At 38.0% G+C, this 17,500-nt stretch overlaps 1 protein-coding gene across 7 annotated transcripts in view; it reads right to left on the bottom strand.

Annotated features, from left to right (window-relative positions):
- The window catches only part of tanc2b (tetratricopeptide repeat, ankyrin repeat and coiled-coil containing 2b), a 258,482-nt gene that overhangs the window by 160,085 nt on the left and 80,897 nt on the right, over positions 1 to 17,500 (bottom strand). For all 7 annotated transcript variants that reach the window (XM_073918053.1, XM_073918051.1, XM_073918050.1 and 4 more), the window contains exon 2: positions 4,180 to 4,282. In XM_073918053.1, coding sequence (XP_073774154.1) covers positions 4,180 to 4,249 — 70 coding nt within the window. In that variant the 5' untranslated portion in view covers positions 4,250 to 4,282. The remainder of the gene's footprint in view (positions 1 to 4,179; positions 4,283 to 17,500) is intronic.

Below are 17,500 nucleotides of genomic sequence, written 5' to 3' on the forward strand. Positions count from 1 at the left end.
AGAGAGAGAGAGAGAGAGAGAGAGAGAGAGAGAGAGAGAGAGAGAGAGAGAGAGAGAGAGAGAGAGAGCATATGAGAGCTTTGTAACTAATTATTTGGTTTCAAATTTTACCAGTTAAACTCTGCGGATCCGTGACGTCATCGACTTTCGCTTTAAGATTTAAAGGGCTAGCATTGCTTCAGACCTGTGTATGTGGTTTCGTTTGAAAGTGTAGAATCTATATTATTTGCACATATGCATCACTTTGGTTTTTATTCTACTGTACAAAAGTTATTTACACTTAAATCCACAGTATTTTGGATACCCGAGCTGGGTATTGATCATTGGTTTATTTTCATGATTTTCATATGGTTCATATATGACGCATGTACAAGTTATAGCTCAAATGAAAGCTCTTGCCGGTGCTCATACAGTTCTACCATTCTTTTTACTGAATTCACATATCAAACAGTTGCAGAATGAATGTTGTTGTTGTTACTATTATTTTATTTCAACTGTTGTTGTTGTTGTTGTACTACTCTTATTATTATTATTAATATTGTTGTTGTATTTGTTGATGTTGATATATTATTATTATTATTATTATTGTCATCATTATTATTATTATTTTTAATATTAAATGTAAATTTTACGATTATTATTATTATTATCATTACTGTTTTTGTTGTTGTTGTTACTATTAATTGTATTTCAACTGTTGTTGTTTGTTGTTGTACTGCTGTTATTATTATTAATATTGTTGTTGTTGTTTTAATATTCATTCATTCATTCATTCATTCATTCATTTTCTTGTCGGCTTAGTCCCATTATTCATCTGGGGTCGCCACAGCGGAATGAACCAGCAACTTATCCAGCAAGTTTTTACGCAGCGGATGCCCTTCCAACCGCAACCCATCTCTGGCACATCATCCACACACACATTCACACACTCACTCATACACTACGGACAATTTAGCCTACCCAATTCACCTGTACCGCATGTCTTTGGACAGAGCACCCAGAGGAAACCCACACAAATGCAGGGAGAACATGCAAACTCCACACAGAAACGCCAACCGAGCCGAGGCTCGAACCAGCGACCCAGCGACCTTCTTGCTGTGAGACGACAGCACTACCTACTACCTATTTATTGATGTTGTTAATGTTGTTGATATTTTCATGATTATGATTATGATTATCATTATTATTCAATGTTGTTATTTTACGATTATGATAATGATTATATTATTATTATTATTACTACTATTGATGTTATTACTATTAATTTTATTTCAACTGTTGATGTTGTTTGTTGTTGTACTGCTATTATTATTATTATTATTATTATTAATAATATTATTGTTGTATTTGAATGTATTATTATTATTGCTGTTGTATTTTTTGATGTGGTTGATACTACTATTATTATTATTATTATTATTATTATTATTATTATTATTATTATTATTATTATTATTATAATTATTATTATTGATGTTGTTGGTGTTTTTACTACTTTAGTATTACAATTAGTATTATTTTATTCTTGTTTGTGCTATTTTTATTACTATTATTATTATTATTGCTTTAGTTGTTGTTGTTGTTTGTACTATTATTAATATTGTTGTTAATATTATTATTTTATACTATTATTATTGCTGATATAATAATAATAATAATAATAATTATTATTATTATTATTATTATTAGTGCAATGATGCTCATGTAGTGCAATATTGGATGCTTAAAATGTAAAAAAAAATCTGTTTGCTTGAATAAACGTCCCCCTTCTTTCACTAATTTTGTAAAAACTATATATTTAATACAATTTCCCTTAATTTATTTTATTATTTTTTTTTTTTTTGCATTGTGGAACTCACAATGTGCAACATGCATGATCTGACGCATTCATTAATTCACTTATATTTAAAATGAAAACACAGATATAGCACCTGCTTTGATTATGACTCCATTCTAGTGGCAAAAAGGCTTCCGACATGAATGTAGCATTAGAAACGGGTTTCTGATCTCAGTGGTTAATGAGATCACTTCCGACCAAACCAGCTCCGGTGGGAAAAAGGCATCTATTCAAGTGTCAGTATGGTGACGGTACTAAGGTTTTAGCTAATTGCACGGGGGCTCAGAGACACGGCACAGTAAATATGACATCAGAAACATTTTTACAAATGACTCTGTGCTTTTGTTTCTTTCATTGGATTGCCTCAATATACTCAAAAGTCAAGTAATGTTCTATTATATGTTCTAGTATATGTTTATAAGTTATGTTCTTTGAAGTAAATGAGTTGAAAACACCTTTACAGTAGAGTAATATACTGATACTGTTATCCAGACAGCGAAACGGTGGCTCAGTGGATAGCACTGTTGCCTCACAGCAAAAAGGTTGCTGGTTCGAGCTCCGTCTGGGTCAGTTGGCATTTCTGTGTGGAGTTTGCATGTTCTCCCTGTGTTCGTGTGGGTTTCCTCCTGGTGTTCCAGTCTCCCCAACAGTCCAAACACATGCGCCATAGATGAACTAACGCTAGAGGTGAATAAACTAATAAACAAAGCATTTGCACCCACAGCACTGCCACTCACTGGATATTTCCATTTTTTCTGACCCTTCTCTGCAAACCCTAGAGATGGTTGTGCGTGAATATTCCAGTAGATCAGCAGTTTCTGAAATACTTAGACCAGCCCGTCTGGCACCAACAACCATGCCACAATCAAAGTCACTTAAATCCCCTTTCTTCCCCATTCTGATGCTCAGTTTGAACTGCAGCAGATCATCTTGACTATCTCAACATGCCGAAATGCATTGAGCTGCTGCCATGTGATTGGCTGATTAGAAATTTGCATTAACAAGCAGTGCAGCAGGTGTACCTAATAAAGTGGCCGGCGAATGTACATTAAACCAATCTTTCAATATTTCTTCCTGGACATCTTTTGAAGACTTTAAGCCACAAATCTGGCAATTTCAGTTCTTCATTTCTCCTCACCAGGTTTTATTTTTTCCTTTCTGGGAACTGATAAAATCGGTGAGGTCTGACGTTATGTGCTGTTTGCAGATCTTGAAGAGCTTGTGATCCTATTAAGTCTTGCATGTGATATGCATGAGGTGAGTGAGTGGCCTGTAGTAGGCATCTGAAAATGAGACTGTACTTGCTTCATGCACTGCAGCTTTGTCATTTATATCAGGAAACACATGGAAATGCACTTCCAGTCAAAAGTTTTTAAAACAGTAAAATTAGCTTTTTACATGCACCACTTTTTATTGATGTGAATAATTTGAATCCATTTACATGTGCACTGAATTTTGTGATCTGATTCTAATATCCATTTATATGTGTTTACATGTCCAGTAATATTTTTTAGATGTTAAAAATCAGTATGTCTTAAGGATATCTATAATCTAGTGTGCTACAATGCGCATTAAGAAGATATAAACACCCACAGTTTGTCACGTCCGCCTAAATAGATCATTGATTTTTTTGGACATTATCTCATACTTCAGATTCTCATCAAATCTGCCGACCAATCAAATGCTTTCCAGTATCTGACATGCACCACCCCTTTCAAGATGCTTCTCATTTGCTTTTCATTCGATTCTCTTGAGCTCAGGCACTCTCACTGGCAGAGCATTGAAGAAAAAAAAAAACCCTATTGGCTGTATTTTTTAAAGGGGAGGAGCTACTCCATGCCCCGCCCTCTCTTCATGTATTAGTTGAGATTACGTCAGACATCGAATAAAAAAATGCACATTTCAAAGCACTTGACAAGACCTTTAATACTCCCTCTGATTAAAACCTCTGCATTTAAAGAAACAGTACACACAATAATTAAGATTTACTCACTATTTACTCACCCGTTGCTTGTTCCAAACCATAATACATTTCTTTACTCTGTTGAACACACACACAAAAAAAAGATACTTTGAGGACAGCTGAAAACCACTGACTTCCATAGTAGAAATGCAAATGGTTGCAGGTTTTTCAGCTTTCTTCAAACCATCTTCTTTTGGGTTTAACAGAAGAAAGAACTCAGGTTTTGCTAGATGATGACAGAATTGTCAGTTTTGGGTGAACTGTCTTTTTTAAACAGCCGGCTTCATGTGGCTGGAAAACCCAAATAAGCACACAGTCGGGTCATATCTGTGTGGATAAACATGTCACAGGGTGTTTAAAGACCAAAGCTGAGACTGACCGCTGCTGATACGGCTCTTCCTGTTGGCTTTGCCCCCCGTCAGCAGCATTTTCAAGCTGTTTTTAAACATGGTGGCAGCAGGCAGAGGGAACCGCACGAATATCTGCAGAGGAGAAGAGGAAAAAAACGACACATTTTAGTAATGCAAACACTTTAGGATTGATTTTGAAATCAAAAGTAGAGGCCAGGGGCCTCATGTACGAAGACTTGCGTGGAAATCTTACTAAAACATTGCGTACGCACAAAGCTGTAAATGTGCGTACGCAGAAAAAATTTCAGATGTATGAAACACTGCGTACGCCGAATCTAACGCATATTCTTTTGTACATCTGAATGAACGTGAAACTGAGCGCAACATGCACGAGCACAAAACCCCTCCCTGCCTCCTCCCCCGCATGAATATGCTAATGACTATGCTAATGGCAAAACCCAACGAAAAAGCAATGGCAAAAGCAAGCAAAAAGAGAAACTTTGAACAGAATGTGAATTGGAGGTGCTGCTTTCGGAGGTAGACCGGAGAAAAGCGGTGTTATTTGCAAGTTTGTTCTCCGGAATTAACAACAAAAGAAAAAAATAGAGTGGGAGAGTTTAGCTGATACGGTTAACACAGTTGGGTCTGAACATCGCACTGAGTGCATTTAAAACAGAAATAGTGTGATTTATAACTGAAAAATGTTGCAGCACCCTTAGCAGTCTCAGTGGCGCACCTCATAAGAAGCATGTGATCATGTACTGACATGTTTGAGCATTAACTAGGCTCGAATCCAGCGTCTAATGAATTCTTTCTTTTTTTCCCCGCTACATATCAGATTTTGCCCACTATTTATCAAGAGAAAGACAAGTAGGAATCATCAATTTGTGCATCATATTTTATTTGCACATTTATTGAATGGAAATGTTTCTGATTCACGCATGCAAATTCATCTTCAGATAGTGTCTTTATAGCAATGTGCGTGCAGTAGATCGCTCAGATTACATTGGGAAAACAGGCGACCGCTGCAAATTGTGCTTTAATGTTTAGCTGGTCAACTGTATGGTATGGAAATCTTACATACCTACTATATGAACCCGTCTCATACAGCTGCCATTGCAAGGCTCAGACACTTTGTGGAGAGGAATTTAACACAACTGCCTCTAGGAGTCGCCAATGGAAATAAAACAGACACGCACAAAAAATGTGCGTACGCCTGCCAGAAAGCTGCCGTGAACCTGCGCACATTCCCACGTTCAGTTCATTGTTAGTAAATCCAAACGTGAGTGATTCTGAGCGTGAAACCTGGCGTACGCAAAGTTTTTGTGCGTACGCAGCGTTGATACATGAGGCCCCAGATGAATGACTTTAGGTGCGTCCTAAATCCAACACAATCTCACAGCAATTCGTAACTTTTTCATTTAGTGGCTAATTCGTATGAATTTGTACGTTCTAATTCGTACAATTTAGTACGATTTGCTCATCCCCCAATGATGGTTGGGTTTAGGGGTGGGGTTAGGTGCCACGCCTCCTTTATAAAATCGTACTTTTTTTACGACTGAACTCGTACGAATTCGTACGAATTAGCAACTAAACTGGAAAAACGTAAAATACCAAGTTTTCTCGTGAGATCAGGCTGCCTAAATCGCATACTTCTGCACATTTTAACACCATTTTGTAGTATAAATAGTTTAAGTACTGCGTTCACACTCTAAAAAGATTAAGTGCACTTTAAATACCCGGATGATGCACTTATTCAACCGTGTGTAATGTTGGACACTTCACGCATTCAACAGCTGATGCTTTGCTCACGTAGTGGAAGGGGCGGAGCTTTCAGGCACTGATCTTGGATTCCTTTATTTATTTTCAATTGTGAAAGCAAAATTCTTCTACGAGAGTGAATATAGCACCTCCCGATGGTGAATGCAGTTATACTGTATTATTTGTTCATTTATTTCACTAATTTGGAAACCGTCAAACGTCATCAGGGAAACAGTTTGAGTTTCCATTTAGTAAAAAAAAAAACATTTGGGACAGCACTACATGCATACTATGCTGTTGAGTGTGTAAGTGCATAAGTATATAGTGCATACGTGCATAGTGTATGGTGTGCCATTTGGGATGCAGGTTTTGACCACACCAAGAATAAGTGTTTTTATTTAGGCATTTGAATTGCATTATGGGAGCTTTCTTCCAACAACATTTAACCCTGAAATGAATGTGACTTTTTATGAACATTTTTAACTTTGGCATGCTAAATTACTTTGTTATAATTTTGTGTTATGTCACATGACTTGTTAATTTAAGTTTTTGTGTGTTGTGACCACGCTCAGTAAGCATGAGGAAATGGGTTGTGGTTTCATAGTGTCACATTGCAATTAGTTTTATTTCACATGACTTTTCAAGGCTCAACAAAATGACAATTTTTTTTTCTCTGGCCACACCAAACTAATAACCTCCTTTCCACAAGTTTTAAATATAGCGTTAAAATAAGCAAAATATAACTTTTTATTCAACAAAAAGGTTCTTTAATAAACAATTGACCAACCCAAGCATCCCGCGGATGTTTTCGGAAACCGCGATTTACATAGTCGGAGGTACGTATGGCTGCTTTTAATTTTATACGATATGATTATGACGATATGATGCCTTTCCTTTTCGTGCTATCAGCTGACCTCTTACCTGCATATGGATGAATTCCCCACGGTTACCAGTTTGTCCAGTGGCTCACCATATGCACCAAAGAGCAGTTGACCACAACGACAGAGTTTGAGTCTGGCGAAGAACGGTTCCAGAAAGCAGGTATCACAAAAACAAAAGTCAAAAGTCAAAAAATAAAATAAATAAGTAAATAACAGGGTGAGAATGTGGTAAAATCTGAAAAACGTGTTAAAACTCAGGTCAGGGCTTTTCTTTTTTTGTTTGCTCTTTAAAACTCTCGATGGATTTAGGGAAGTGGGTGGGCGTGTCAATCGGTGCTTATGAAAACACTATTGGTTGGGTGTTGGAAGACGGAGGGTTGGTCAGCCTATCAGTTAGTCGATCAGTCAGTCGACAGCGGCCTCTGGTGGATTTACGCGAGAACAGCAGGAATGAATAGCACTCGCGAGATCTGAATTTGAGATTGAAAAAGCGTACACAGCGGCCTCTGGTGAATTCGCGAAAGTCAAAACTGCAAAGAAATGTAGCTCCTGGGATGTATTTGGCGCTCTCCAGAAATGTATATAGGGGTACGTTTTCAGAATGAGCATGGGTTGGGTTTTTTCTTCACCAAAGCCTTGATAAATCAGTTGTCTTATAAATGTATACAAGTTTTATAGGTGTAGAACCCCTTAGGCATTTACATTCGCCGACACAATCCAAATAAGTCAACAAGCCGCACTAAACATGCGTTAAAAACAACACATTGCAATAACTTCCAGAGGCATGACAGTGGCTTTGGAAAAAGGATATGACTTACCAAAAGCCATTATGTGTAATGCACTAAGCGGGATTATTGCTTTCCCCATGTAATCGAATTCAGGAAACAGGCAAGAGTGCAGGGGAAAGAAACAATAAAAAGCCTCCTAAAATATCCAGAGCTTATTTAGACTGGATGAATCCGAACAATAATACTTGTGAAGGCATATACGAGTACAAAAGAGAGAAAGCCCAGCTTTTATATGATCCAATAACATTAGCAGGAAGACGTCTGGAGCGTTTCCTGTTTGGGTATGCGCATGGAGACGGAGGACATTAGCATATAAACTAACCGGCTGCCACTTCCCAAACTCTTCACCGTGGTCTTATTGTCTCTCTGTTTGCGAGACTAATGAAAGCGATCCATCTGGGTTTAGCTGCTGATTAGCCCTGCTGGTAGGCGCTGGAACTGCTCAGTGTGTCAGGTACGATGTAAATAATCCGTTTTTAATTTGTAAACAGTGCGAAGATTACTGTTGTATGTTTTGTAAGGAAATACGCAATGCTCAACATAAATGAGTACACTCCATTTTGAAAATGCGCTTCTCGGTGGATAAAGACAGGCCTGTAGCCAGCCTGGTGTAAGGGGTGTTTCTTTAACACATAAAGTGGACTGTTTTGCAGTTAACCCCTTTATTTATCAGCGGTCGCCACAGTGGAATGAACCACCAACTTATCCAGCACATGTTTTAGAGTAGGGATGGGAAGATTCACCGATATGTATCGATACGCGGTCATGCGCGTGCACGATACGAGTGCATCGGTAGAGCAGCAGAGGATGAGTGAAATTTTAGAAGCAAATCGAGATGCATCGGTTTTTGCGAGATGCATCGGTTTTTCCAAGGTACAGCTTATATTTTTAATATAGAATGTATTTTTTATTTATTAACAAGTGTTGTCAACCTGTTTTTGGCGCATAATTTAATCGACCTACATAAAGTATGCCTTAGCAACAGGCTTGCGGATGTGTACACTTACACTACAACTCAGTGTATCAGGGGTGCGGATGAAGCTAGTAGTGCTGCCTCTGAAAGCGCGAGAAGCAAAACAAACATTTTATTCCCCACTGAGTTTTAAATCTAAGTTTGGCAACATTATGGATTCTGCAAAAAAGATGGAAGACTTTTTAGGACAGATGCAATTTGCAAAATGTGCCGCGCATCTGTAAAATACACGGGCAGTACGACTAATCTGATATCTCACTTGAAGCGGCGCCACGGTGTTGTTGTGAAAGCATCTTCCAGTGTTCCTGCATCCCCGGCTTCCTGCTCTGCTTCAACTGCAGCTACCAGCTCCAAAAGTGGTGAGAAAAGCATTGAAAGTTTTTTCCATGCGCAACAGTTTTGTGCGCTCTACGCCAATAACGAATGCTATTGCATTGTTCATCTGCACAGATATTCAGCCTAGTATCACGGAGAACGAAGGTTTTAAACACCTCCTGTTAATTTTTATTTATTTATATTTTTATTAGCCTGTTGTTTACAGTGACAGTGATGCTTCAAAGCAGCATAACACTGCTAGTTCACCACCTTAAGTTTTGAATATTCAGTGGCACAATATATCTTTGTAAAACTTGTGTTCATAGTTGAAAGGTTATATCACAATTCTTGTTGTGCAATGGTAAACCTTTATGTTGAAAGAGTGCAAATATATATATTTTTAATATATATTGCACTTATACATTCTGTTTATCTTGAAAATCCTTAAATAATATGTGCTATATGTTCTAAAATGGCCCTCTACTGTAAACTGACACTCTGGCTCTGAGAGAAAAGCCAGTTTGTAAAAAAAGTCTTGGTTTTGCTTGATTAATAAATAATCAAACTCATTCAATGGCACAGCATCCTTTCTTACATCATCTCATAAACTTGATCTAATAAGTTAGTGCTGAATTATCGCATTGTATCGTGATATGGGTGTGAATCGTATCGTGTTGCATCGCAATATGTCACAAATGTATCGCTAATATATCGGATCGTATTCTTTGTATCGAGATGCGTATCGGATCAGCATTATAGCTTAGATGCCCAACCCTATTTTAGAGAGTGGATGCCCTTCCAGCCGCAACCCAGTACTGAGAAACACCCATGCACTCTTACATTCACACTACGGCCAATTTAGTTTATTCAATTCCCCTGTAGCACATGTGCTTGGACTGTGAGGGAAACCAGAGCACCCGGAGGAAACCAACATCAACACGGGGAGAACATGCAAACTACACACAGAAATGCCAACTGACCCAGCTGGGACTTGAACCAGCGACCTTCTTGCATTGAGGTGACAATGAGCCACCGTGTCACCCCGTTTTAGATTTTATATGTTTTAATTTAACCATTATTGTTATTGCTCTTGAAGTAAACAGAACTTTGCTTTAGCTAGTTGTGAAATGTACTAAGAAACAGTTTGTGTAGACTAATTAGTCACATGATTTGTAACTGTGAAGAATAAAACAGTATTAATGGTTCAAAGAGAGCAAGCTAATAAAGCAAGCGAGAGAGGGAAGAGATGCTAAACAAACACAATGTTCTCTTTTAAGAACATCACACCTTTCACTGAACCAAACACTTTTGGAGTGAAACGGTGAGGACGCCAGCACAATTACCAGCACAGCTCCATTCTCTTTATACACACATTTGACTCTTTTTTTTTCCTCTACTTCTTAATTGCTCATCAGTGCAACAGAATAGTGCAGTGTCAGCTCTCTTTCTGTGCCAGGTGAATGCCTTTATTAAAACACCTCTTAGGAATATGTAGTGCTAATGCCACGATTATTCTGTTATTAGATACACTAAGAAATGTTTTTTTACAAAAGTGGATTAAACATAACAAACGATTAAGTTGCTTCTGAAAAACCTTAAAATAGCATTGTTAAGGGTTTTTGAAAAGGGACTTGAAGTGAATGAAAAGGTTTAAATCTGAATTCATTCATTCATTCATTTTCTTGTCGGCTTAGTCCCTTTATTAATCCGGGATCGCCACAGCGGAATGAACCGCCAACTTATCCAGCAAGTTTTTACGCAGCGGATGCCCTTCCAGCTGCAACCCATCTCTGGGAAACACCCACATTCACACACACACTTATGCACTACGGACAATTTAGCCTACCCAATTCCCCTGTACTGTAAAGGTGCTGCTGACTTAATGACAATAAAAAAAAAAAATATATATATATATATATATATATATATATATATATATATATATATATATATATATATATATATATATATTAGGGTTTGGGCGATGTAACAAATTCATAACAAATGAATTAATTGTAGGGATGCACCGATGCTACTTTTTTGGAACCAATCTGATTTCGATACCAAAATCCTGATACTGTGCCATTTTTTTTTTTGTTTATAATACAGTTTCTATAGTGATAAACGTAAATAATAAATCTTCTTTTGTAAAAATAACAGACTTATAAGCCTACAGTATATCACAGACCACACAATAACTAAAAACTGTTGATCTGTTGTGGTCCAGCCTATGTTTCCTTTTTCAATATTAGTGGAAAAAAGTGTGACCGTCTTCGCCAAGAGCCAAAGAAAGAAGTCAGTCAGTCAGTCGACAGCGGCTTCTGGTGGATCTACACAAGAACAGCAGGCGTTAAATGCATTACCAAGAGAAATTTGAGATCTGAAAAAGAATGCACTGTGGCCTCCGACGAATTCGCAAAAACAAAAACTGCAAAAAAAAATACAAATAAAAAAAGTAGCTCCTGGGACGTATTTGGCGCTCTACAGAAACGTATATAGGGGTACATATTCAGAATGAGCCTGGGTTGTCCAGATCACAACCTGTAAGTGTAAATAAAATAGCTGCCTTCTGTAGTTTGCAAAATATATATTTCAATGTGTCTTGTAACTTGTAATTCTCCGCGCGGCCTTACTCTTTATTTAAAAAAAATCTGAAGTATCACAGTCACTGTAGAAGTAGGGATAGTTCACGCAAAAATGAAAATAACCTCATGAGCTTCTACGAATTTCTTTTTTTCTGTTGAACTAAAAAGAAGATGAAACATGCCGGCTTCTGGCACCCATTGACTGCCATAGTGTAGGAAAAAATACTATGGAAGTTAATGCGTGTCAGCTACCAGCATTTTTCAAAACATCTTCTTTTGTGTTCAACAGAAGAAAGGTTTTGAACAAGTAAAGGGTGAGTAAATGATTGCAAAATCTGTATTTTAGGTATGAACTATCTCTTTATGAGCAGAATTATTTCAAAACTCATGTTAGCCATAGTGCTGCTCCCTGTTGGTCAGTTCAGGAGACAAAACGTTTTCAAGAGCTAAAAACAGGCTTTGCATGCACTCTGAATGCTCCGTGTTCTTGAACAAAGAATCAACAGCCTCCCCACACACTGCACAGACAGCTGTAAATGTTAAATATATGCAGGAACAATTACTATTCAGTATGCAAATAGATGCAAAGTAGAAGGGCAAAGACAAATGCGAATGCCTAATAATCTGTCATTGAAGATTTGCAAACGTACATTGTTTTCTTTAAAAAGCTCAAAACAGACAGCATATCTAAAGCATGTGTGTGCATGTGCTTTTGTGACATATGAGGACACAAATTTGTATAACTACATACTGTATAAGACAGGCATTGCAAAAGGTGATGAATTATGAGGACATTGCTGATATCCTAATTTCTCAAAAATTAAAAAAAAGCTTATAAAACATACAGAAAGGTTTTTTTTCAGAAAGTAAAACTGTCCATGGTGTTCTGCGAGGGTTGGGTTTTGGGGTAGGGCAATAGAAAGTAGTTTGTTTAAACACAATGGAAACCTATGTAATGTCCCCACAATTCACTAAAACAAAACTGTGTGTGTTTGTGTGTGTGTGTGTGTGTGTGTTTGTGTGCTGGTTTTGATGGTTTACAATAACATTCATTTGTATAATGATATGGTTATATTATCCCGGTATCACAGAATCGAGGTGGTTTATGAGGACATGCCTTATGTCCCTGTAATTCAAATGCTTAAAATCCCTCCTAAAGTCCACATAAACTGGGAGCTGCGATTGTTTTCCGTATTGTGACACAGTTCCAAAAGAAATGGAATATTAAATGAGAAAACAGTGGGCGTTGGCTTGTTATTTCTACTGCGAGCTGATTGGATGAAGTAGAGTAGGCATTTCATTCAGAAAAGATAGAGGAAACCGGTTTGGGAAGAGAGTTATTACAACTTTACAGACTCCTCCTGCTCATGATTCCTTTTATTGCCAAACCTGACAGCTGGATGGGCATGGTTAAGTTTGCTTGCCACGTCCAATACCTCAGACGGACCTAATCTGAGAATTTAACTGAAAACAAACAGGAAGAGCATTTTCAGATATCAATTTTAGATTACAAGGGCAAACGTTTTTTGTTTTGTTTGTTTGTTTTTTTCTTGATGACATGCACAGATGATTTTTTCACCACAAAACTAGCGATGTGAGCTAACAAAATCAATGTGGTGGTTAGGTTTGATTTAATTTTGTACTTAAATGGTATCTTTCAAGATTTGCCACAGGTTTCGTGTGAGCGTTGGGTTTAAGGGTAGGGATATATAATAAGCAGCATTCACAGTATAATTTATAGGCATTTGTGTATGCTGAATACAAGAGGAACTGCTGAACTGCAGTTGAAGTCGAAAAAATAAAAATGAAAAACCAGAAATAACAAGAAAATCCACCTATGTACAGTACTATAACATAAAACAGGAAGATAAAGGGAGCACTGTAAAAGCAAAGCCCATGCAAATGTAGTAAGTGTTGCCTTTCAACATTATTTCATTGTAAACACTTTGGAAGTGAACTCTATGCACTCCATGTCAACAGCTCTTATTATTTCCCAGGAAAAACTCGACATCTTCAATAATTATTTTCCCTGCTATATCTTATATTGATGTAAATAATACACTGTAAAAAATAAATCCGTAAAATTTACGGTAAAATACCGGCAGCTGTGGTTGCCAGTACTTTACCGTTAAAAACACGGTACAAACCGTAAAAGTAATTTCTAATTTTTACGGTAAACTACCGTATTTTATTAGTTTATAGAGGTAATATGTCTGTATTTAGAATGACCAACATCTACACATCTTTTGTTACACAGTTATACACGTTAGCATGCCCACATGCAGGTGGCGATGAGGAAGTTACACAATGAGCCAATGCTCATCACAATCAACTTATCCCACAAGCAGAAAAGAGTATCAGCATATAGAAGGTGCTCAGTGTCATTCACACAGCTACTAAACACCAGTATGGTAACACGCATAAAATTAAAGTCATGAAATAAGCATTGTTTATCAACATTAGATGCCACATAAATCTCTAATGTACATAACTGATGGGGAAACAACTAAAAAGATCCATATTGATGTCAACAACATACTTAAAAAGTGATGTGCCATGCAGGGAATTCTGGGAAAGTCAATTTACGGTTATTCGCCGTATATATTAAGGAAACATACTGTTAAGCAGGTTACAGATTTGTACTGTAGCAGTTTTACCGTTGAAATCACGGCCATTTTTTACAGTGTAATTATAGTTCAATAAAATGAGGTGTATCTGATGCTTTAGTTTACATAACCTAGTTAAATTTGCATGTAGCGCAGAATTTGAAGATCTCATTTTCGCATTTCCATTAAGCAGAGAAGCATTTATGTGGAGAAATATGAATGGAACTGCTTTTTTTAATCAGATAGCTACCATCAGATTAAAAATAAATGCATGAAATGTGGTGTAAACAGCCCCACTGACTAATCAAATAAGCAATGCGTTATAGATTTCTTAAATTATTCACTTGGGTACTATATTATCTTGCAGTGAATTTGAGGTACAGGTTGTGCCAGTAGGTGGGAACTGAACCCACGACCCTGGCACTGCCAACATCATGCTCTGCCAGTTAAGCTACATGAGCACCGCATTCTGCTAAGATTACAGCACAGCTCTGCTATAACAAATCACTCATACTTTTGTTTCATAACTATAAAAAGAATGCTTGTCAAGACGTTGCAAGGAAGCTTGAATTTTGAAGGTTGCGTAACCCTGGTGTAGTCTGATACTTTAGTGGTTTCGCAGGAGATTTGAAGGTTGAAGGTTATATAAGAGTTAAACACACATGCAGAGCGATAAATAGACTTGAAGGGTGGAGGTAGGACTTGCTAGGCGGATGCTGGGAGAAGGAGAGATGGATAGACAGACATATGCATAGATAGAACAATAAACCACACATTAAACAACTAAATAAATCAATAATAAATAAAATGAGTGGCAAAAAAATATCAAGATAAAACTGTAGATGGATGTACGGTTGATGAACAGAAAGAACTAAAGATGGAACAAATTAAAAAGATATTAAACAGAGCAATTGTTGAATGGTTGAACAATCAAGCAGAAAAAGATGGATGGATGCATGGATCCATGGGTGAGTGGATGGATGAATGGATGGATGGATAAACAAGCAGAAAAAGATGAATGGACAGATGCTTGGATGAATGGATGGACAGATGGACGGACAGAAAGACTGGCTAAGAGGATAGACAAAAGGCAGACAGATTAAGATGGATGGATGGTTAAACAGGCAGGCAGATTGGGATAGATGGATGGATGGTCAAACAGGCGGATGGATGGATGAATGGATGGTCAAACAGGTGGAAAGATGGATGGACAAACAAGTAGACAAATAGTTGGTACGCAAGCAGAAAAAAAATGGATGAATGGATAGATGGATGAACAAACAAGCAGAAAAAGATAGATGGATGATGGATGGATGGAGGGATGGTTGGATGGATGGATGGATGGTAGAATAGATAGATTGATCGACAAACAAGCAGCAAAATATTAATAGATGGATGGATGGATGGATAGACAAGCAAGCAGAAAAAGATGGGCAGATGGATGGATAGATGGATGGATGAATGGTCAAACAGGTGGATGGATGGATGGATGGATTGATAAGCAAACAGAAAAAGATAGATGGATGGATGGATGGATGAATGGATGGATGGATGGTTGGACAAACAAGCACCAAAATAATAATGGATGGATGGATGGACAAACAAGCAGAAAAAGATGAGTGGATGGATGGATGGATGGATGGATGGATGGATGGGTGGTTGTACAAGCAGATATGTTGAATGGATGGATGGATGGATGGATGGATGGATGGATGGATGGATGGATGGATGGATGGATGGATGGATGGATGGACAAACAAGCAGACAGATAGTTGGGATGGAAGGATGGATAGATGGTCAAACAGGCAGAAGGATAGAGGGACAAAAAAGCAGACAAATATGATGGATAGATGGATGGATGGATGGATGGATGGATGGATGGATGGATGGATGGATGGATGGATGGATGGATAGATGGAAGATGAATTGATAGACAAACAAGTAGACAGATGGGATGGATGGATGGATGGATGGATGGATCAAATAGATGATTAGTCAAACAGATGTATGAAAAGATGGACGAATAGATGATGACCAGATGGATGGATGGATGGATGGATGGATAGTTGGACAGAAAGATTGGTTGAAAGGATGGACGAACAGGCGGACAGATAGGATGGATGGATGGATGGATGGATGGATGGATGGATGGATGAATAGGTTCTCATTTATTTTCATTGCATGTTCAAAGGAGTAAACAAAGTAATTGAAGGTTGGAAGAGGATGTGACATGACTGAAATCACATTTGGATAAATGACCCATTTAAAAGTCAAAGACTGTCAGCGTACAAGAGTAATAATATTACCCTGTTCAGTTAATAAGACTGCGCAGTTTAACACTGAGTACTTTTAACCCACATCACCGTTTCCAGAAGTACAATAGCAAAAGACTGTCAGATTGATTTAGTTTAGCCTCTGATGTATGAAAGGAAAGAATTTTGACTCATCTGGGCTTAAAATAGTGCTGTAATAAACGAAAGAGAGTAGAACAAATCCTCCACCTTCACAAGCTGCCAAAGGTCTGGCTGGATGAGTGGGAGGCAGACAGGAAGCTGGATTCATTTAGTGAGGCGAAGCTTTTCTCAGGTAAGCAAAAACAGAAACTCCTACACAGACACTGGACAGACGTGGAGCACACAGTCAAACAGTACAGGCCGCATACAGTATCACAAGAAAACAATTCACATCTGTAATAAACAGGTTTGTTCAACACTGATGTCTTTCTGAAATCAATTTATTTAGCTGTTAGTACCTCTATGTTACTCTTAATGATATCTATAATTTAGGAACCGTTTACACTAGTGCGTTTTAGTTTCAAAACGGCGATTTAGATCAAAAACGATCCGCGTCCACACTAGCGTTTCACCTAGCCTTTCTGAACATATCTCCGTCCACACTACGCCACCAAAAACGTATATTACGTGACCATTCGCGAACTCTGGCCATGCGCGTTCTAGTATAAACAGGAAGCATGCGTCTCGCTCGGCATTTGGTTATTGTTAGTCAGCAAACGCCGGTTGGACAATGAACGCGATGGCAAAGAAAGCAAGAGAGTTATTTTTGTGGACAGACGACGAGGTCGAGTTGTTACTAAACGTAACAAATGAATTACTGCACAATGGCGCCTAAAACAGACAATAGTGCAAACAGCGCTCCCATTTCTGTGCCCATGTTGTTGTTTACAGTACTGTCTTCCGGTAGTGTTAAAGCCATGTGTTATAGTCATGTGATAGAGGCTTTACGAATAAGGGAAGGATACGCAATGACACAAAAGCCCCAATCAGGTAGCAAATCTCAGCAGTCCCGCCTCCGTTTTCAGATGTCTCTGTTTTTCCTCATCTACACTGAGACGGAGCAGCAGCGTTTCAGAATGAAAACAGCCTCTCCAGCGTTTCCAAACCGCTCCGTTTTCGGCGCTCGAGAACTCCGGCGTAGTGTGGA

This window comes from Danio rerio, chromosome 12, assembly GCF_049306965.1.
Source record: "Danio rerio strain Tuebingen ecotype United States chromosome 12, GRCz12tu, whole genome shotgun sequence".
NCBI lineage: Eukaryota > Metazoa > Chordata > Actinopteri > Cypriniformes > Danionidae > Danio > Danio rerio.